This window comes from Borostomias antarcticus, assembly GCF_949987555.1.
Source record: "Borostomias antarcticus genome assembly, chromosome: 3".
Lineage (NCBI taxonomy): Eukaryota > Metazoa > Chordata > Actinopteri > Stomiiformes > Stomiidae > Borostomias > Borostomias antarcticus.
In genome coordinates, this window is record NC_140236.1 from 3,610,515 (window position 1) to 3,632,771 (window position 22,257).

The window sequence follows — 22,257 nt, forward strand, 5'->3', positions numbered from 1 at the left end:
ACCCATTTTGCAAATGTATTCGCCCACACGTTTGTTCAGCCTACGCAGTTTAAAACACCCTGTGGTCCTGAGGTTGTTTTTTTTAAGGTCAAATACTGATCTCTGACCTTTTATGACTTGGAGTGGGTTGTGGGTCTAGATTCAGCCAATGAGACGAGGCAACACCAATATAATACCTGGGGTGATCTCTGTAGGACCTCGCACACATTCTACACTCTGTGATTTTAATAAAATGAAGAAAAAGAGTCATGTTTTAGAAATGTACTGACAGCATCGAGCCGTGTCCTCTTTGATGTTGGCTCGGACGGGATGCCGCTTCCGTAGGGGAATATTTTACCCCCTCTGCTTCCTCCATCAGAGGATTGCCCCAGATTAAGAGGGAGAGAGAGAGAAAGAGAGACAGAGACTCAAATGGGACATGACATTACCATGTCATTATAGTTCACTTCTAAATACGACTAGGTGATACAATCCCTTGTTTGTACATACTGTACCATTTTTACAGCTCACTTTTCTGGCCCCCGGGAGAAACTGTTTCCTGATGTCCATCCCCCCATTGCTCTCGGTAAAGCGCATCGTGTTACCTCTGTGTTTGAAATGCACTATACAAATAAAGTTTGATTTGACTTGAGACCTCGTTGTGCTGAGTGGGAACAGCAATGACATCTCAGGGTTTTCAACTGGGCTCCCTCCTTCCTCAACGCTTCACTGATGAGCCCACTACACCTCCAGAGGGTTCACCAGTGAGGCCCGGCGTCCCAGGCTCACCCTCCTTGACGTCATCTCATCCTTGATGTTACTTCGGAGCCCAGGTGTTGTCTCTCCTCTTGATCCAAAGCCACCGGCTTGACCTTTCCGCAGCACAGGACAGAGCTTTGATGGCCAGCTCAGCGTACTTAAGCCTCTTGGGTTCGTAGGCCTCCACATTAGCATTTGTGAGCGGGAACAACGACGACATCTCAGGGTTTTCAAGCATCCTCCCAGGGACCCCCAGAATCCTCCCAGGGACCCCCAGCATCCTCCCAGGGACCCCCAGCATCCTCCTAGGGACCCCCAGCATCCTCCCAGGGACCCCCAGCATCCTCCTAGGGACCCCCAGCATCCTCCCAGGGACCCCCAGAATCCTCCCAGAGACCCCCAGCATCCTCCCAGGGACCCCCAGCATCCTCCCAGGGACCCCCATCATCCTCCCAGGGACCCCCAGCATCCTCCCAGGCACCCCCAGCATCCTCCCAGGGACCCCCATCATCCTCCCAGGGACCCCCAGCATCCTCCCAGGGACCCCCAGCATCCTCCCAGAGACCCCCAACATCCTCCCAGGGACCCCCAGCATCCTCCCAGGGACCCCCAGAATCCTCCCAGGGACCCCCAGCATCCTCCCAGGGACCCCCAGCATCCTCCCAGGGACCCCCAGCATCCTCCCAGGGACCCCCAGCATCCTCCCAGGGGCCCCCAGAAACCTCCCAGGGACCCCCAGCATCCTCCCAGGGACCCCCAGCATCCTCCTAGGGACCCCCAGCATCCTCCCAGGGACCCCCAGCATCCTCCCAGGGACCCTCAGCATCCTCCTAGGGACCCCCAGTATCCTCCTAGGGACCCCCCGCATCCTCCCAGGGACCCCCAGCATCCTCCCAGAGCAGCCGTCAGCTAGTGAAGTGAGGTGGATCGGAGCACGAGGTCTGGTCTGAGGTTCGCCGTGGCGATCTCAGCTGGGAAGCAGAGCTTCTGTTTCCAGCTCCACCAGTAGCTTCCAGTCCTGTGCCCCTCCCAGCGGACGGGCCTCTGGTTTTGAAGCGCAGGCCTTGGGTAGCTTCGCACCGGCACGCACCAACTGCCCTGCAGATGCGAGATGGGGTGACAGGAGAGGCAGGGCGTCGACGGTTGTCTGTCTGCTCGCCAGCGTAGCCGCTAAGGCACTTCAGTACCCGGTCGTGTCGCCAGGTGTAACGGCCTTGTGAGAGGTTTGTCTTGCAGCCAGCAAGAATGTGATTCAAGTTTGCTGGAGATGGACAGAGGGGACATGTTGGCTCTTCGCAGTACCATTGGCTGAGGCTCTTGGGAGATGGCGGGACATCATACTTGGCTCATATAATGAAGCTGGTTCAAAATGTGACCGCCACTGGAGGCTTGGTACTGATGTCTGCCAAGGTCAATTTTCAGTTTTTTACAGATTGTGAAAGTGTAAATTGTAAGCTTTCAAATGATGTGCCATGCATTGAAATCTGAAAATATTTGAAGAAGATATGCTTCTGTGAATGTTGGTACACCTGAAATCGCTAAGCAGAGAAAAAGGACTTCAAGGATTCAGCTGTTCACACTTCTCACAGGACATGGATTTTGAAAAATGACAAATTTAGTGATCCAAACTGTTATTTGTTATGAGTGGGCTCTTCGCAAATGAAAGAAGAAAACAAAACGTATTTTGCCCTCTAGAGTATTTTGAGGATTGCAGACATCAGGACCAAACCTCCAGTGGCGGTCTCAAATGCTTTCCTGTCCCACAGCTCCTTCCAAGAAAGTCTTCTCTTTTTTGGGGGAACTTTTTTTATTGATTTTCAGCATAAATAACATTTACAAAGTGCTTGCACTGGGAAATTGTCCAATAAAACACTAAACAGACCAAGAGAGCCTTCTCTTCCCAACTCCCTCTCATCTCATCCGCTGCCCTCGCTCCACTCTTACCGGCGCACCTCCTCGACCACGAGACCTCGTCGCTGAGATGGAGTTGCCTTGTTTCATGGATGGTTTGCTCTCTTCGAGGCCGAGGCCTCCTCTCCCACGATGCCCCTGTGCTTGAGGGCTGACTTTGCCTGCCGTGTAGCTGCTGACAGGGTCCACTTCCTCCCAGTTGGTGGAATGGGAGCAGTTTGGGCTACACATAGGTTATGGGATTCTGTCAATGTCATCTCCAGCCTTACTTTGGTGCACTACTCTTCTGATAGCCCTTTTCCACCAAGAAGGAACCGGTTCGGTGCCGGTTCGCGAACCTCATTTTGAACGGTTCCAAGCATTTCGACCAAAAATAAATGAGTTCGGGAACCCCAAAGTTGGTTCCGAACCGGCACCAAAAAATTGTAGGTTTTTCAGCATGAACCGTGATGATATAATGACGTACAACGGTTCCGCTCCAAACTAGTCGAAACGCGGTCCCGTTCCCTAGATAGAACCAAGGTTCCAAGAATTCTGAACCGAACCGGTTCACGAACCAGAGTTACTTTGGTAGAAAAGGAGTATCAGAGACTAGAGACGGGAAGTTCCAGGATGTCTTTTCCATAGAGCCCTATGTTGCTGAGGCACCTGGGGAGGCCTAGCCTCTTTATGGCGAATGAGCTGATCAATCTCTCCAGTTTGCGGGGTAAGATACCGACCTGAAGGCACCAAAGCTTCAAGCTCCCTGATTGAGATGCTCCTGGACTTGCTTTGCTTCATCCTCATCCGGGTCCACTCGATGTTCTCCTGCAGCTTTCTCTCAGGAGTCGCATGGTGCGTGCTTTGTCTGTGGTGAACGTGGTCATGTCATCCATGCACGCCCTGATGGGAGGGAGCCACAGGCCGCGTCTTATCTACTGTCCTCCCACTGCCCACCCCGATGCTCGGGTGATGACCTCCTTGGCCAGCGGGGAGATGGTGCTTCTTTTCCGAGGGGCTGAACAAGGGAAAGCTGGATCGTACAGTAATTGCGTGGTTGCAGTTCAGCTGCAAGATACAACGGCAGGATATATAATGGTCATAATTATCGAGACTGTGATTGTGATTACACTGTAGTTTGGTGCCTTTTATTCCCTGCTACTGCTCCGTGGCTTCTTCCTCAGTGCAGTTCGTATTGTAGACTTCTTTTCTCATTGTGTATCTATTGACTTCTGAGAGGTGTTGCTGCCCCTACCTGCTACATTCTATTGATCGGCTTGCCTTCTGGATCGTTCGGAGGCCAGGGGTTTCTGAAGCACTCGAGGGCGATGCACTCTGTGTGCTGCATCTCATGTTGTCAGATATGTTCCAGTGGACTGTATTATATTTCAGATTGTCTAGCCTGTGTGTTTTTGCCCAGATCTTGGTTGTTGATATGGAACAATATAGAACAAAAATAGTAATTAATCATGAATTCCTGAATTATGCTCCTTAATTGTTCATTTTATCATTACAAACCATGGCTTTTCCTCCCATACACCACATACACATACATGTTGACATTTGACCCCATTCTTCCAAGTTGTTTATCCTTCTGTATTCAAATAATGCTCATTTTGAATTGGGATGTGTTACAAAATCTCCACAATGTGTTTTGAAATAAATGCATTGTTTTCTTTTTCCAGTTGTTATTAGACTCTACTGTACATGTAGCCAGACACACAAACACTCACACATTGCATTTTCTCCCTCGCTTGTTTCCGCAATATATGTGTAATATTATCAACTAGTCAAATCCATTGTGAAAATGGCTCTGCTTAAATGTGCTTCTGTCTCTGAACATAGCTCATACATACTGTACATCCAGAATATGCTTAAGGAAATGCCTGCGTAGTACGGTGTTTTCTTATGCATAATATTCCATTATGCCATATTATGGCTCTGCTACTCAGTCTCCCCTTGGCATACGAGACGTCTGTCAAATTATGTTATTCATTCAAGCCTTCATTTATTCTCGGAAAGACAATTGAGGTTACCCTCATTTCCAATGCCTCCGAGATTACAAACACATAAAAAATAAAGAAAAATACAAGCACATTAAAAAATAGAGAGAACAACAACGGTTAAAGGAGACAGTAAAAAAAAAAACACATATCGGAACTAAATCAATTTAAAACAGTTACAATTAGAAATACAGTGGCTAGAGATAAAATAACTAAAAACAGCAAAAAAAGGGAAGAGCTTCCAGTTTTAAGATGTTTTGTACAGTAGCTCGTTCCAAGAGCTCGGAGCATCAACATAAAATGCAATTGTGAACATGCTCAGGGAACCCTCAGAAGCTACATATCGCTGGAACGAGTCTCACTGTTTCCATTATTCCATTCTAAACGCGATGAGATGGAGGGAGGTTGCTTACCAATGAGGGCTTTAAAAATAAACTGATACCAATATATGTAACGCACTTCAGTAAGCGAAGGCCAGCCTACATTGTCGTATAAAAGACAGTGGTGAGTGTTATAATTGTCACCAGTAATTGTGTAAATGGTTTCTCCCTGCTCTGCCTCATAAATGGTTTCTCCCTGCTCTGCCTCATAAATGGTTTCTCCCTGCTCTGTCTCATAAATGGTTTCTCCCTGCTCTGCCTCATGAATGGTTTCTCCCTGCTCTGCCTCATGAATGGTTTCTCCCTGCTCTGCCTCATAAATGGTTTCTCCCTGCTCTGCCTCATGAATGGTTTCTCCCTGCTCTGCCTCATGAATGGTTTCTCCCTGCTCTGCCTCATGAATGGTTTCTCCCTGCTCTGCCTCATGAATGATTTCTCCCTGCTCTGCCTCATAAATGGTTTCTCCCTGCTCTGCCTCATAAATGGTTTCTCCCTGCTCTGCCTCATAAATGGTTTCTCCCTGCTCTGCCTCATGAATGGTTTCTCCCTGCTCTGCCTCATGAATGGTTTCTCCCTGCTCTGCCTCATAAATGGTTTCTCCCTGCTCTGCCTCATGAATGATTTCTCCCTGCTCTGCCTCATAAATGGTTTCTCCCTGCTCTGCCTCATAAATGGTTTCTCCCTGCTCTGCCTCATGAATGGTTTCTCCCTGCTCTGCCTCATGAATGGTTTCTCCCTGCTCTGCCTCATGAATGGTTTCTCCCTGCTCTGCCTCATGAATGATTTCTCCCTGCTCTGCCTCATAAATGGTTTCTCCCTGCTCTGCCTCATAAATGGTTTCTCCCTGCTCTGCCTCATAAATGGTTTCTCCCTGCTCTGCCTCATGAATGGTTTCTACCTGCTCTGCCTCATGAATGATTTCTCCCTGCTCTGCCTCATAAATGGTTTCTCCCTGCTCTGCCTCATGAATGGTTTCTCCCTGCTCTGCCTCATGAATGGTTTCTCCCTGCTCTGCCTCATGAATGGTTTCTCCCTGCTCTGCCTCATAAATGGTTTCTCCCTGCTCTGCCTCATGAATGGTTTCTCCCTACTCTGCCTCATGAATGGTTTCTCCCTGCTCTGCCTCATGAATGGTTTCTCCCTGCTCTGCCTCAGCTTCCATCCTCCTGGTCCCATGTCTGCTGGGATGGCCTGTGACATGCAGGCTACGTTCCAACCCATGGTGAGTCCGATGACGGACAGTCAACTTCCCATGACCCGAACCTCATTGATCAGTGATTATTATCAAATGTATTGTGTGAATCTCAATTCCATCCAGATAAATAAGGATTTGGAGGGAGAGGTCCGGTTTGGGTCAGCGGCCAGCCCTTTTTCTGTTCCGATCAGGTGTACGGTGAAGAAATGTGACGTGAGTATTTAAAATGATAACGTCGCCACAATATTATACTCGGCTCTCATGAGTGCTTTCAGCATTTCCATGGCAGTAAAGTTGCCAGAACTGATTTCATATGCCTTGTGAAATTAATGTGAAAGTATTGGAAATTGTCTCTGCATCTAATTTGTTCCTGTGCAATCCCATAACTGCCTTTTAAATGTTTTGATATTTGTTTGTTTGTTTGTAACCTAAATGTCTGTTCTTATGCTGACCTCTTGGCCAGGTCTCTCTTTAAAAATAGATTTTAAATCTCAACGAGCTTCTTACCTGGTTAAATAAAGGTTTTTCTTTTAAAAAGAAAAGAAAAGTGAAACATCATTAGGAACGACGACAGCTCGACAAGTGTTTCTCCCCCTCAAGTCGTCTACGAGAACATATGCTCATCAATCGCTTGAACGCACATCGTCCAAGTCATTGACAATTAGGCAAAACGAGCAAATTCCAGTTTCTGCACGTTGGAATATTTCTATCATGTGCTCCACCCCCCCCCCAGATGGCCGTGGACAGCCGCCTCATTGATTTTGGCACCCACGTGGTGGGCCAGACCATTTCACGGTCCATCAGCCTGACCAACAGGGGGGCCTTGGGCGCCCGCTTCACCCTGGCCCCTTCAGACGGCCCCGGCCCGTCACAGACCCGAGCCCCGGTTCTGTCCCAGGCCCGCTCCAGCACCACACAGGTTAGACCAGGACCCAGAACCCTGGACCCCTTCACCATGTCACCGTCGTCTCATGTCGCAAGTTGTATACTGATGTGCTGTAATAGTCTACAACAGACTCTAAAGCTTGAGGTACTTCCTTCAGTCGCAGAGTTTTAACTCCATGGCGCTTGGCATTTGTACTTCGACCTGTAACTGTTTATTATTATTATTATTATTATTATTAGTGTGAAATTAAATGAATTGAAAGATGTGAGCAAGGAAAATAAGTTCTGAAATGAAAGGGAATGCTGGTATTGTTCTGTAGCTGTGAGGATTATGTGTCTCACAGCTAGTGTGTCTATGTGTCTGTGTGTGTGTGTGTGTGTGTGTGTGTGTGTGTGTGTGTGTGTGTGTGTGTGTGTGTGTGCGTGCGTGTGTGTGTGTGTCTGTGTGTGTGTGTGTGTGTGTGTGTGTGTGTGTGTGACAACACAGCTCCCACAGGAGAGCGGTAGTTCAGTAGCAGCCTCGGATGACCGGGCCAGCCCTGCATCCCAGCCCTCAGGAGAAGTCCACTCAGAGAGAGAGAGTCTGGAACCTTCCGTCGCCTCAGAGCAGAAGCAGTCAGGTAAAACACACATACTGTATACACACCGTACACACACACACACACACACACACACACACACACACACACACACAGACTGCTGACTAATGGAGCCGGCTTCAGTAATCTCAGATATGTCCCGTTTATCCCTCCACTCAGCATGTCTTCACATTAACACACTTTCAAGCCTCTTTGATATCCTCTTTCAGTATTTGGCTTTGAATCTTCAGAGAATTTGTCTAACATCCGTGAAGTACACTTCTTATCAGCCCACAAGTTTAAAAAAAAAAACATCTTTGAATGGGTTGAGTGAATTTTCCCCATTTGCTCGTTTTTGCCAATAGCAAAATTAACTTCAAAAGTGAAACATGGCCTCACTTAACTCCTGCCAAGAACTCGGCGAGCTAATTGCGTTCAGATCAGAGATTTCCCCGGAGAGCTATGCAGGAAGCATGCTTGATCAACCGCAGGTGCGTGATGGCTTGTGTTGTCCCCCAGGTGCTCGTTCCCCCGCCGCGTCGGAGGCAGGGGGCCCGGAGGAAGGCTCAGGACGAGGGCCCTCGGAGCAGGAGGGAGGCCCCTCCCCGGAGGCCCCTCTAGAGGAGACCTCCTCAGACACCAGTGACTTCACCATCGGAGAGGTAAAGGCTCTTTACACGCTACCGAGACCCAAGCACAGACCGCCTTCGTCCAAGCACAGACCACCGTCATCCTCTGCCTCGTCTCTGAATGAACAGAGGATAATAAAAGTTGTGTTTTGTAATAGTGCCTTCATATCTCTCTCTCTCTCTCTCTCTCTCTCTCTCTCTCTCTCTCTCTCTCTCTCTTTTTCAGCCATGGGTTATTTAGCACTAATGTCATGTGTGCCCTTAGGCCTCTGTGTAATTCTGGGCTTGTTCTGGGCTCATTACGCCTCTCTTGGGGGTAATGGTGCATTGCCTGTCCCTCTGTGCTGTGTGTGTGTGTGTGTTGTGTGTGTTTGTTTGTTTGTGTGTATGTCTGAGAGTGCTGCTGCGTTGATTGTCATTTTTGATGCATTTGTTCATATCTTGAGTTTGAAAGCCGGTACCTTAAATGGTGGATTTTCAGACGGGGCTCGCACTATTGAGTGAAGTGAGCTGCCACTTGTGTAGTCATGCCGGTGACACCTAACATTTACACCAGTTAAATGCCCTCATTTATCAAATCGGAAATCGAGTAAACTTTGTGTGTGTCTCTGTGTGATGTCAAGGGTAGAAATACCAGGTCTTGAGTCAAAAAGGCCACATGATAACTATAGAAAGACTCAGGAGGCTCAAGATCAATCAATCAATCAAAGCTTTATTTGTACAGCGCATTTCATACCCAGAGGCAACACAATGCGCTTTACAGAGAACAAGGGAGGTGGGCATACGACCTACATATTCCAGAGGGAAGCAAAAAAAACTGTATCACCCAGGGGCCAGATAAGTGAGCTGTAAAAAATTCTTCCCTGACCCCTCTCAACAAGGCGATCGAGCAAGCTCCAGGAGTATGTTTGTCTACCGGCTAAGAACATTTATAAAGCAATAAATAACATTAAATTACATTTTCAGAGTAAGAGAGGCTAATAACATCATAAGAGAGACATGGCAAATGTCTGTGTGTGCGTGAATGTGCCTGAATGCAGACTCTGAGTGAAGTTTTACTACCTAACAACATTCTGAGAGACCTTTGACCCTTTGACCCTTCCCTAGGTCAGAGATGGCGAGATTGGCCCCTTTGAAAGTGTCAAGCTGGAGATTGTTTTCACACCTACCATTCCTGGGGGAGCCAAGTTGGACTTCCACGTCAAATTCTCCGACCCATCATGTGAACCAGTAGGATATCTATTCATTTACCTTACCTGAGTACAGCTGGTCAAGACCTCCTCACTGTGTTTTTGAGTTAAACCAGATGCAACACAGAAATGTACAGACAAGTAGTTTTGACTGACGGGTACCACATCTACTCCCAGATACCCGTTGTGGTTCGAGGTACGGCCGTGTGTGTGCCTGTGTGGGTTGTCCAGCCGAGCGTTGACCTGAAGATCTGTATGTTTGACCGTCTCTATCAAGACAGCATCATGGTGCAAAGCAGGTGGGTCAGTTAATGGACAAAGACTTCAAGTCCTCTTGTATCTTCATGTTTCTTTTTAAACTGTACAAGTGAGAGCCTTGAAGATTAATGTGGAATCAACCCGGGTTACTGCCTGTTTTGTTGCTGCCATGTTTGGAACAGGTGCGTTCTACCTGAACATAACTGCTGGATTCCCATTCCCTTAAAATGACATGGATGGGACCAGCTTACTCCCACACCTTACTAGATGAGAACACCACGCATATTTAAACATTCAATAACAACATGTTACAATATCACGGAAAGCAAAGAAATGTACTACACTTCCCTGTAAAGCCACATAAGCCTAGAACTATGAAATCAAAAGACGGATTACCCCTCTGGCTATTCAGATTCCAGGGTCTCCCAATCCCCTGTGTGTTTAGATATGGGATTGAGCATCACCGAATCCTTTTCGATTATGAATATGATACATTACGATGCGGTAGGGTTAACGTAGTGTTCAGGGCGATGACATTTCCGCCCAGAGATGTGTGTTTGTGCCGCCCACGAGTTTTTGTGTCACATGCCACCGACGGGGGATTTGTGGCAGCTGCCATCTGGAGCTCAGACACAGTTTGTCAGAGAATGCCAGGTTTCAAACCACCCCCCAAAAAAAGCTTAACAGCCAACAGAATCACGCACATTGTGTCACAGCTTTTTGAGACGGTGTTTTGAATATAGTATTGTTGACAGATAGACACAGCAACCAGCATCGTAGTTCCGTGTCCCTTTTGTAGTGGAGTGCTTTGAATAGCTGACAGGCTTTTTGGGGACATGCTACTGTACACTGCAGCTCTTGACAGAGTTTGTAGTCACACCAAGAACACCAGCGATCATACAGTTACAATCACTCACCACTTTTGTCTTTCTGTCAGTGTATTGGGAAAAATGTAGCCCACATACTTTTAAGGGACAGTATTTTTAACTGCAAACACAAAACAAAGTCCAACATTTAAACCGCTTCCATTGACACCTGCTGGGGAGTTGAGGTGTCTCATGGAAAATAGATAATAGCTGATAGATGACATAATACCAACCTGCTTCTTCTCTAAAACAACATCCTGCCCCTATTTCGCTGCGCTTATTTTTAACAAAACCCCGTCTGCGTGCAACCAGCCTCTTGCCGCGAGGAACCAGGCTGAGTTGATGAATGTCTTTTGTTTTCTCGAGCTTCTCCTTTTCCTCGAGGAGCCGTCGTTGTCCTCTTTTTGAGTTGACGCTGTGGAATTCTGGGAATAGAGGAGGAAGGGAAGAGGGCCTTGACACCCCTCAGGTGTTTATGTCCTGGGTGTGTTGCTGTAGAGTTTAGTATGGCGGGTGTGACTACCCAGACTCCCTCACGGGATGGGTATCCCATCAGGCTTTGGGACACATTTGGCTTAACTATAACCATGGGAAGCAAGAACAGGACTGGAGAGTGGAGGGGAAATTCAGAGTAGGTTTCTGAGACAGAAACATAAGACTAATCCTAGACTACAAAGCTTCTTCAATCAGTTATGAGGATGGTGGGATCACCAGCTAATAATCTGTTCCTTAGCCAGCTACTGTAGCTGGGAACGATGACTTTCAGCTCTCCAGCTATTCTTTTTGTTAATGAATTGTTATTAAAGCTTATCTGCTATGGGCCTCAGGGCTTTTTCTGGAAAGGCTAAAACCTCAGACAGATCTGTGATTGCCTAGCCTGTGGGTATTAGATTACTATACAGTACAATGACATCTACAGTTATTGGTCACACTCTCTGAAGCCAGAAAGGGATTAGTTTAGCAGACTGCCCTACCAAATTAGAATGTCTAATTGCCCTAATTGATTATGGGTCTATGAATATTCCTCTGAGGGCAGTTTGAAGGTTATAGTTTTGCTTGTTCAAAGATAGCCACTTGACACCCCCCCCCAAGAGTCTCAAACGCCTTTGCCATGGGGAGCAAAGCCATCTGTTTGACCCCACTATTCAAAGTGGGTCACTTAATTTAAGCAGCAGAGAGAAAAATGGAGGACTACACACCTTTGGCGAAGTCAGCCGAGGGCTCAAAACCACCATTCCACCCTCTAACCTCAGCATCCTTGGAGAGGAAGACAGGCATGATGGAAAAACGGAATACGAAACCCAATAGTTGTACAGAGCATGAGTCACTGGGTAGAGGGAGTTTTTTTACCGATCGGTGGGTGGGGTGGGGGGGTTGGGGGGGGAGTTTGGAGGCGTGTGGCGTAGTTTGACGATGTGCATTGGGATAATTTCCAGGGAGGATGGGGCCATTTATATCACCAGCTAACGGAGGCTCCTCGCCCCGGGGCACAACCATCTGTTGGATCTCCCTTGAAATTGGGTCACCTAAAATGATGAGGACCGCAGTGCGTTTCAGTGTATGAGGCAATTTATATGGGTGTCACTCAGGCAGTCACGCAGTCTCCTCTCCGTGTCCTTCTCAAATGCCTTGTGTTAATAAGGGGTCTCCCAGGGGTTCCCTGCACACTGTGTACCCTAACTTTACCCTTTGTGAAGGTTCCTATTTTAACATGTCTCTTTAAGGAGTATTCTGCCATGTAACATACTGTACAATATATAAAATACAGTTCTAGCTGGGCTGAGGTATACCTGTGTATTGCAGGGCTAGCACGGCTCTGAGGTTAACGTTTGAGGTGTGTCCGGAGCTGAGAAACCACATGGAGATTGTGCCCAAGACCGGTTACATACAGGCTATGTCCACCTTCAACGCACAGCTCAAGTTCCTACCCAGGTAAGCGCTCACAGAACACAATGTTAATCTTTATGTTTTATGTTTGATTATATCGGAGCAGTTAAGTGCAGCTTAAATATCTATCTAAAATCTGAGCAAGCGTCCGAAACTGTGGTCGTTTTTTTTTCCCATGTAAGGAAACTCGCTCGGTCAAAAGAAACACTAAGTAGTTATAAAACACTCCCTCCATCATCATCATCATCATCTTCACTGTTTTACCACACCGCCCATTCAGCCCCCGACACAGAGAAGTGGAGCGCCGTGAAGACTTCTGATAAATGTTTTTTAATGACTTTGAAGAACACGGCCCTTTCTATAAGGATGCTGGGCTATTTTTAGGCAGTGAGGCTGAGTTGCGCTGCGTTGTTGAGCGCCGGGGGAGTGGGTAGCAGCAGACCTCCAGGGCAACTGTGAGAGGCGTTCGGCACGTACACATTACGAGGGGGCGCCGGCTTCCGCCTACCTCTTTTTCTCTTCCAGTTTGGCAACCAGGCATATTAATAGTTAAGAAGATGTACGGTCTGATGATGGCAATAGTCGTACTAGACTCTTTTTTTCTTTTTTTCCCGCCCTTTACGTTAGAAAAATGGCACCTCGGCCAGGCCCTGTTGTGCTGGAGCGGAAATGCAGTAATCTGCCTCAGTGAATCAGAGAGAGCTTTAAAATCGGGATTAAAGGAGAGCATTAATGATACGATGCTGCAGAACACACCACCAGCACTACCACCCCTCCTCCTCCTCCTCCTCCTCCTCACTCCCTGCCCTCCTCTCTCCATCTACCAGTCAGCGGACCTGCTTATGTACTGTAGCTGTCCGCCCAAGTGCTGATTACGCAACGCCGCTGTTCGCCGCTCAATCCCGCGCAGACAAGACTTCCATTATCTGTTCATGTCATGTTGTCAGGGTTTGATTCTTAGTCATATTTTTTGTTTGGGGGGGGGGTTCTTTGAAGCTATATTGAGCAATGCGTCATCTGAACTGGCAGCTCCATGTCCTGCCAGCGCTTGTTGGATACATAAACTAAGAAGCTGTAGTAGTAGGATGCCTAAACCCTCACCACGCACACATGCGCAGGCAGACCTGTTTAAGCTCCCGCTAGATGAGTCACCTCTCAGCTGGGCATGTGTTTCCTGCCCCCCTCCATAGATCTTAAACCCAGCGTGAACGTTCACTCCTAGAATATTCTGATCGCCCTCAAGATGCCCAGCGGTTATAATCCCCTACGGTGCTAAAATAAAGTTATTTGTCTATATTTTTTTTATCTCTGCTTTCTTTCTTTCTTTCTTTCTTTCTTTCTTTCTTTCTTTCTTTCTTTCTTTCTTTCTTTCTTTCTTTCTTTCTTTCTTTCTTTCTTTCTTTCTCTCTGTCCTTCTCAGTCAGGTGTCCCTCCCCCTCCTACCCAAACCCCTGTCATGTACTTATACTGCATTACCATACATATCTTTCAAGTATTACAACAATCTCAACATTGAAATACACTCTTTCTCATTGATAGGGTAGAGAGCAGTTCGTTTCCAACCCATCCTTGAGAAACAAGGACAGCTCTGGCCCATTCAAGATAACCCTGGAACCAGTCTAGGGCAAAGCAAAAACACCACGTGATTAGAAAATTGAAGTATATATTGGCAATTTGTACTGTACAGTATGTCAAGTTTCACTGTATTGTATGGATCGTTTCCTGTGAACCTGGGCTGAGCACGTGATTGAACAGCGTCTCTGATCATTTGGTGTAATCTGTACTAGAGAATGTGGCTCAGCTCGTCCGTTCAACTCAGCTCAGGCTGGTAAAAGGGAGATTACTGTGGCGATTTACGACAGATTTACCACAGATTATATTTCAGTGCAGTACTGGTCTCCTTCTCCATGCAATACATCCAGCTCTTCTACTCACATTCATAAATGTAAGTGCCCACACGTGGCAGAAAGATGGTTTTCAGGACTATTTTGGGGGACATTTTAGGCTGCTTTTCCTTCCTTTCCCAAAATATAATGATAAATCCTTAAGCCTCTTAATCTGTTTTGCAGTCCTTTACATAATCGCTGTCTTAATATGGAAGAGAAAGCCAAGCGCCAGTCTACTGTATATTGAGAAGGCATGGATTTTTTTTTAATGTATTGTGTAAAAAAATAAAATAATCAGGTTAGCCTCTTGATAAAATCAAATGTTGTCCCAAAGGGTCATAGTCATCGGTGTTCTGCTGAAACAGAAAAGGATGTTTGTCCTTCTGTCAGTTTGACTGTGTCGAGCCCTGCTCATTCAGGATTATAGATGAGCCATGGATTACTCCTTCTTAGACTTTCTACATTTTCAGGGTTTGACTCAAAAGAGATTTTTTTGTCTCCCACTTAGCCAGACGGAGATGAAATGTCAACAGCGACTCTTCACTCTTCAACTCTCTTGGGACAGAAGTCAAAGACATAATCCTGGTGTCAGACAGCTTTGTCCAACAGCAGTTCAAGTGATCTAACTTATCTCTAAAAGGTTAAGACTCTAGCAGGTTAGATTCACCATGCCAACAAACATCCATCCACAGATTTCTACCGAGCATATGGGCACAGCGACGACCCACTGGGCTTTTCCACTCTGCCCTGCCAAGCTAATACAAGAGTGCTTCTCCAACAGAGATTCCATTAGCAGGAAAAACAAGAGTGTTTCCTTAAATACCTCCTCCACTGTGATTGGTTGAGCTATCCTATCGCTGTACCACTTTAAATGAGCCCTCTCCCCACCATTGATTATGATAATTATAGTTTTAATTTCGTTGTACCAGCAATGTTACAATGACAATAAAGGAAATCTTGAATCTTAATAAGAGTCAAGCTTCAATTTGATGTGTCTACCCCTCTTTAAGTCTGGTCATTAGTGGCGTACTGATGCTTTTTTACGGCAAACAACACTTGCGTGCCAGGAGGCAGATGGGAGTTACGGACTAAACTGTTCTCCGAATTTGACAGAGATTTGTTCAGCAGGCATCAGCTGCAAAGCCGTTGACGTTCACAGCATTAGGTCTCCTTCAAGCAGCTTTGCTAGGAGAAATCCACCTCCTCCATCATCACATCAACAGAGAGGAAGTGGAGAGTTCTACTTCCTAGGGATGCATATCTCGAATGACCTGACTTTGACACACAACATGGATGCCGTCCTAAAGAAGGCACAACAGCGCCTCTACTTTCTGAGGTGCCTGCGGAGATGGCCAAATGGTTCTGGAGCCTAGTGACCCATAGGGCAGGACCCAACTCTTGATTCCTTAGTGTGAGGCAGCTTGATGTACAAGTCCACCCCCTGGACATGACGCTAGTAAGACGCAGGGACATCCCCCAATGCAACCCTTGATGCTGAGTGCCCAGCAGGGAGGCACTGGGTACCATTTTTTTGAGTCTTTTGGTATGACTCGGCCAGGGATCGAACCTCCAACCTCCCAATCTCAGGGCAGACACTCTAACCGCAAGGCCACTGAGCTGGATTAGTTCATATTAACTAACTAATAACTAATCCCTATAACTATTACTAACGGTCCTGACGCCAGAGCGGTCAACTTAGCTCACCCCAAGCTGGCTCAGGTCTGTAGTGTCCAGCCAGTGAGGGGAGGCGTTGAACAGTCTGCCTTCGGAGGGTAGGAAGGATGTACGAAAATGCTCTGTGGGGCACCGTGGCAGGATCACATATTAAACACAGCCAGAGAGAGAGAGAGAGGATGAGAGAGAAAGAGATGGATAGAGTGAGACAGAGAGAGGTGGGGGAGATAAAGTGAGATAAAGAGATTGCGTGTGGTCCAGAGAGATAGCGACAGAGAGGGGAGATAGTGAAGGATAGCGAGAGAGAGAGAGAGAGAATGAGGAGCAGAGAGGTTTAATAGACGCGCACTCAGGTCAGGATCCACTGTGAAAACTGACTGGTGTTTTCATGCTAATCAAGTCTTGGTTTGTATAGAGAGAGAGAGAGGGAGAGAGAGAGAGAGCGAGAGAGAGAGAGAGAGATGAAACCCCCACGAGAGAAGCTCTCCACACACGGGGTGTGGAAGGGCCAATGTTTTACATAAGCTTGTTTATGACTACCAGGGCTCTTTGAGTCGTACGTACACCCAGCGTCACCATGGCTACAGTAGTGTGAAGGCACGCTCCCTTGACTTCATAGTGAACCTACAGATCTGAAGGAGGAGAACAGTCTTAGTTTACTGTGAAATCCTTCTGAGATTTTTACTTTTGCTTCTGTCTCTCCGGCAGCTTCTTCCATGTGTTTAAAGGGGCCTCAGAAGCATTATTGACGGCTGCTACTTAATCTCGCGCTCTTACACTCATCTCCCTCCTTCTCTCCCTAGATGTTCCTTGTCAGAGGATGCCAAGGGGTTTTTTGACAGCGAAACAAGCGTCCTGGAAGTCCCCTTGCAAGTGATGGTGGCAGATCAGGTTTGTATACAGTAGCACTGTATCCAAGTGTACATTATGTAAGTCTACGTTATGCATCACACTGCCTGTCACCTGTCACTTTTTAATCAGCTAGGCAGCATTTGAGGTGTATTTCACAAGTACAGACCGCTAGTGTCTTGTAAGCTCCCAATGAGAGGCAGAGACATTGAGGTTTGAGAGAGCTAACGGTAGAGAGCTAAAATTATCTCGCACCCCAAGGCCCGGCTGTTCCATGAGCACTAACGAACCAAGCGTAAAGGTTATTCCACATTGTTTTACTGAAAAGGTCCCCATAATATTATATGGGAATGTGTGTTTTTTTTTGCTTATTATGTAAGACCTCACTGAGATGGAGAGTGAAATATTTATAACCCCCTCATGCAGGTGTATTGTGGATGGATTCACAAGGGGATTGATTCATGTTTCTCAAGGGAGGGAGATGTCCCTGCACAAACACCAGCCTGTATACTGATGCATGAAAGGGGAAAATAAAAAATATTCTCCTCAAAAGGTTTGATTAAATTATAGTTACTCCAGAGGAATATCAAGTATTTACATCAGGTACTATTTCTGATTTATGAAGTCCTTCCAGTTCACAGGGATCAACAGATTTATGCGAAAGCAAACACACACACCAACCGGACTCCCAAGCTGCGTTTGTGTCCTAAATCGCCGGTGCCAGAATGCGGTCACGCTCTCTTAGCCAAACGGTCACCTTACCCTCCAACGTCACGCCCGCGCCCGGCCACCTCCGGCCAAACTCGTGTCCCCATCTCCACAGGGGCGGCGAGAGGGGGGAGGATTTGGAGGAGGTGGATATCAGAAAGGGCCAGGATGTTCCTGCAGAGCCCTAAAGCTGTTGCCCCCCCCAGCCCTGAGCTCTGTGCTCCTGGCACTCTCCCATCACACACACACACACACACACACACACACACACACACGGGTAAACAAGGTCATGTGCCGCGCCCAGAGAGGAGTGGAGGGGATGTGGGGATGCTAAAGCTAGGGGCGAGGCCTTCCATCTCCCACCAGCTGCTGGGGAAAACTGTGGAGCCAAATTACTGCACCAGGCTGAAATATGGTCTTAAAATAGTCAAAGAGAGATTTCAACTACTTGGGCTTTAGAAAGAAAAAGGTGTCTGAGGCAACACTTCAAAAATAAAAAGGCTTTATTTGAAGCGGCTAGTTCATTGTGGAAAATCAGACCAACATGTTTCGGCTAGCTGAGGGCCTTCATCATGGTCTTTGTTCCTTTACACCGTTTGTGATTTTATCTTCCTAATATATCAACGAAAAGAAGTGTGATGCGGCCCAGTGTGAAAATATCTTCATATTACAAAGTGGTGTACTGTACTGTACAGTATATGTCTTAGCTAGTGAACCAATAGCACCTCCTCTTCCTCCTCTCCTGCTCTCAGGCGCGGCCGGTTCTTTTCACGCTCCACGCGGTCGTCACCTCCTCCGACCTGCGCTTCGACCGGACAGAGGTGGACTTCGGCCACTGCTCCATCTACGAGTCGGTCAGGACCAGCGTCCGCCTCACCAACCTGTCCCTCCTACCGCAGGACTTTGGCTTCCTGGGAATACCGGAGGTACGGGAAAAACTAATTTTACTACTGACCTTTATGAATTATACATACAGTATGTGTAGGCTTTAGATCAGTGGGTTAACGCTGTCAATGCCTGGTCTGTCACAAACCGTAGAAGCCGTATCAGTAGTTTAATAGGGCAGGTAAAAGCAAAATCTCTAGGCATTCGCTATAATTCTCCCACCTATTCTATTTGTTCCTGTGTGATGGGTAGACATGCGGTCAATGGGATAATCCTGCTTTTGTTCTGCCTCAGTTTGGCCCAAGCTCCAAATCAGCCCTGAATAGATCATCTGACTCCATTGAGTCATTTTTTTAAAATCTGTTCTGATAAAAGAGTGTGTTGAAGCAACATTCTTTCCTCATCCTACTGTAGTTTATGGAGGTCCAGCCCAACGATGGTTTCGGCACTCTCCTCCCACTCGAAACCCTGGACATCGATCTGATATTCAGCGCAAAAAAGGCTGGGGAATACAGTTTTCAACTCATCTGCAAATCCGGAATTAACAGGTAACAATAGCTCCATATTTAATAAATCATCCTTCATCCGGTTACAATCGCAGTAGAACCCAGTGAGAATTGCATGGAGACTATTCCCCTCTGCTGCCGCGCTCCCAGAGATTTCGCCGTCCAGTGTCGGGCCCTGGGGGCCCACCCTCCGCTGGAGCTGTCCCACTCCGTCGTCCGGTTCGGGGCCACGGCGGTGGGGGACAGCGCCACGGCCGTGCTCCACGTGGTCAACTCCCACACCAGCCGCAACGAGTTCAGCCACGCGGTGCCTCGCGTGGGCAGAGAGCCCGTGGCGCCCGTGGGGCCCAGGCTGTTCGCCTTCGCCCCTCCCGACGACGCTGAGGTCATCCTCACGCCCACGGCGGGACAGGTGCTACCCGGACAGGTAGGTAGGGCACCGGCAGAGTCTGAGACCTGAAATACTGTAGAGACTCATTATAACAATGCTGCCAGAGATGCTGTAGAGACTCATTACAACACTGCAGTCAGACAACGTTTGAAGCTAGCTGAGTACAAATTAGCTTAGCATTTCACCTTTTGACCTCGGACTTTCCCGCATTATAAATGCATTAGCTGATCAGCACGACCGCTTACTGGTTAAAACGAGGGAAATATTATTCTGCTTCTTCCCCAGTCTATTTAATTTTGAATGAATTAAGCCTTTATTTAAACAGGTAAAATCACATTGAGACCCAGGGGCTCATTTACAAGTGCGATTTCTTAACGGCGCTTTTTTGTCGTCGTGTCCGTCCCCCTCAGAGGTGCCTGGTGCAGGTGACGTTCAGGCCCGCCCTGGGAGACCGGGAGATCAGGGAGGAGGCCGCGCGCGTGCTCTGTCGCTCCGAGGAGCTCCGCCTCCAGGACCTGGAGAGGCCCCGGGCCCCTGAGACGGAGGGGGGCAAAAGCGCAGAGCCAGAGGGGCCTGTAGGTGGACGCTCCACAGCTATCACCGGTCAACACAGCTCACTGCCCTGCGTGCTGATATGCGGGTGTAGTAGTAGCACCTGTCTTCATGTACACGTGTGTGTGTGTGTGTGTGTGTGTGTGTGTGTGTGTGTGTGTGTGTGTGTGTGTGTGTGTGTGTGTGTGTGTTCGTCAGAGTAAAAGAGAGCCTCCTGTAGACCCTAAGAAGGGGAAGAAGCAGCCGTCAGCCCGCCCCCAGGGGAAGCTGGCCCTGAAGGAGAAGACCAGCAAGACATCCATCAGCCCCAAGACGGACAGCCCCTATCGGCCCCCCAGGCCAGCAGACATCCAGCCAGGGTAGGGGGGTCAGCGCAATCTCTCCCACCAGACATACAGCTCATTCGGCAGCCCGCTAGTGTGAGTTCAGGCTCTGGTTTCTAAGATTAAGTGCACATTAACATAGCCTTTCAATCCTCTTCCCGGCGAACCCACAGGCTATTTAGGCTCTTAACTTCTAGCCCAGGACCGACATGCTGGACTCGGTCACAGTAACTTAACCGATCATCAACCTCAATAAGTTAAATCAGTTCTTTCTGTCAAAAATAGCTTTTTAATTTTACCAGAGACCCGATATTCTGGTTTGATCCAGGGCCCAAGAGCTATGTCTCTGTCTGGCAAATTACTTTTAGTGTTGCACCTATATAATGTAATAGAGTTGAATTATAGTTGCACACACCCATCCATTAATGAGATGGATATAAAAGAGCCAAATCCAAAAGTACTTAAAAGAGAGACTTGTTTACGGTGTCCTCGGGCAATCTCTCCCCTAAAAGCTTTTCTGCGTCAAGAATTAAACTAAATCAGGACGTTGATTGCAACTAACAGCAACAGCATTGAAATATGAATGATATCATTATACAGTACATAGTCACGAGTCAACCCCCGTACCCGTTGGCTTTCCACATTGCTCAAAAGGGTTTTCTTCAAAGCCTCTTTCTGTTTTGGTAGACCATTACTGAGTGGGTTTAATGTGTTCATGTGTTTAATGTGTTCATTATTCACCTGGCCATATTGGTCAGTCTGGGGTGCGGATGCGGAAGTGCCTGTTGACTTCAATGTTAAAAGTTAACATTAAAAACACCACTTCAAGAACTGAAATAGTCAAAATAACAGGCTGAATACACTATCGGGATTACAAACTCATCATTACCAGACTCTGATTGTTTTTCACTGCCGTTGTTTTCGCGTTTGGAAATACATGGAGGTGAATGAGCCATAGTTAGCCGTCAGCTGCATTCACTCCGATGTATTTCCAAACGCGAAAACAATGGCAGTAAAAGTGCACATATAAAATAAATACCCTGTCACAACAACCCCTGGACAAGAATTGCACAGCAGATAACAATAATACACAAAAAAAGAGGAGCAGACACAACAAACGTGTTTAGTAACGATCAAACGCCTGAACAAACGTGTTTTCAGGTGCCCCTTGAAAGTGTTTGTTTGGTCACTAGCTTGTTTGTTTGTTTGCTTGTTTGTTTGTTCTCAGGTCAGATGACTACGCGGTGGGCAGGGCCTCGCTGCTGCGCTCGTTCTCCGAGCGCTGCAGGCGCTACGTCATCCCCTGCTTCGTGTCGGACGTGGCCCCTCCCCAGAGTGACCCCCTGACCCCTCCCCAGAGTGACCCCCTGGCCCCTCCCCAGAGTGACCCCCTGGCCCCTCCCCAGAGTGACCCCCTGGCCCCTCCCCAGAGTGACCCCCTGACCCCTCCCCAGAGTGACCCCCTGGCCCCTCCCCAGAGTGACCCCCTGACCCCTCCCCAGAGTGACCCCCTGGCCCAGCCTGCCTACAGGTACACATGCAGCCACATGTCCAGACCGGCAGAGTTATCCTGCTGAGCCCACGCTCGCTATCGGGGATTACAACACACACACATGACCTAGGAGGGTTAGCAAAAGCCCTATATCCCTGTCTTTATATCATATATATTATATGTCCTTTAAATCCGGTATCTGGAAATCGGGAGATTATTTTTGTCACATCATCATCCTCAAAAAAATCATCCAATCCTTCCCGATTGCTTGACGCATTAAAATGGGTACTCTTTTTAATGAGACGTCCGTGAATATGGAGACTACTACACGTTACAGTCATCACTATATGACAGGAATAATCTTTGGAATGATACCCAGGATATTTTCATGATGTCCAGATCTATTTTTTTATTGTATTGAAAGAGGAGGTCTGAGTCTTTTTTCAGCTGCCATACTTTAATGAGATGTCTCCCTTATACTGGCAGCCCCCT

General features: G+C 47.5%; 1 protein-coding gene across 1 annotated transcript in view; it reads left to right on the forward strand.

Annotated features, from left to right (window-relative positions):
* The window catches only part of cfap74 (cilia and flagella associated protein 74), a gene marked incomplete at both ends in the record, with an annotated part of 37,633 nt that overhangs the window by 10,025 nt on the left and 5,351 nt on the right, over positions 1–22,257 (forward strand). The window contains 15 exons of the mRNA XM_084461925.1: positions 6,167–6,233; positions 6,330–6,419; positions 6,940–7,186; positions 8,189–8,331; positions 9,406–9,528; positions 9,666–9,787; positions 12,416–12,544; positions 16,863–16,950; positions 18,369–18,542; positions 18,916–19,049; positions 19,158–19,434; positions 19,809–19,973; positions 20,149–20,309; positions 21,502–21,632; positions 22,245–22,257. The exon at positions 22,245–22,257 is cut by the window's right edge and continues 104 nt beyond it. Coding sequence (XP_084318051.1) covers positions 6,167–6,233; positions 6,330–6,419; positions 6,940–7,186; positions 8,189–8,331; positions 9,406–9,528; positions 9,666–9,787; positions 12,416–12,544; positions 16,863–16,950; positions 18,369–18,542; positions 18,916–19,049; positions 19,158–19,434; positions 19,809–19,973; positions 20,149–20,309; positions 21,502–21,632; positions 22,245–22,257 — 2,064 coding nt within the window. The remainder of the gene's footprint in view (positions 1–6,166; positions 6,234–6,329; positions 6,420–6,939; positions 7,187–8,188; positions 8,332–9,405; positions 9,529–9,665; positions 9,788–12,415; positions 12,545–16,862; positions 16,951–18,368; positions 18,543–18,915; positions 19,050–19,157; positions 19,435–19,808; positions 19,974–20,148; positions 20,310–21,501; positions 21,633–22,244) is intronic.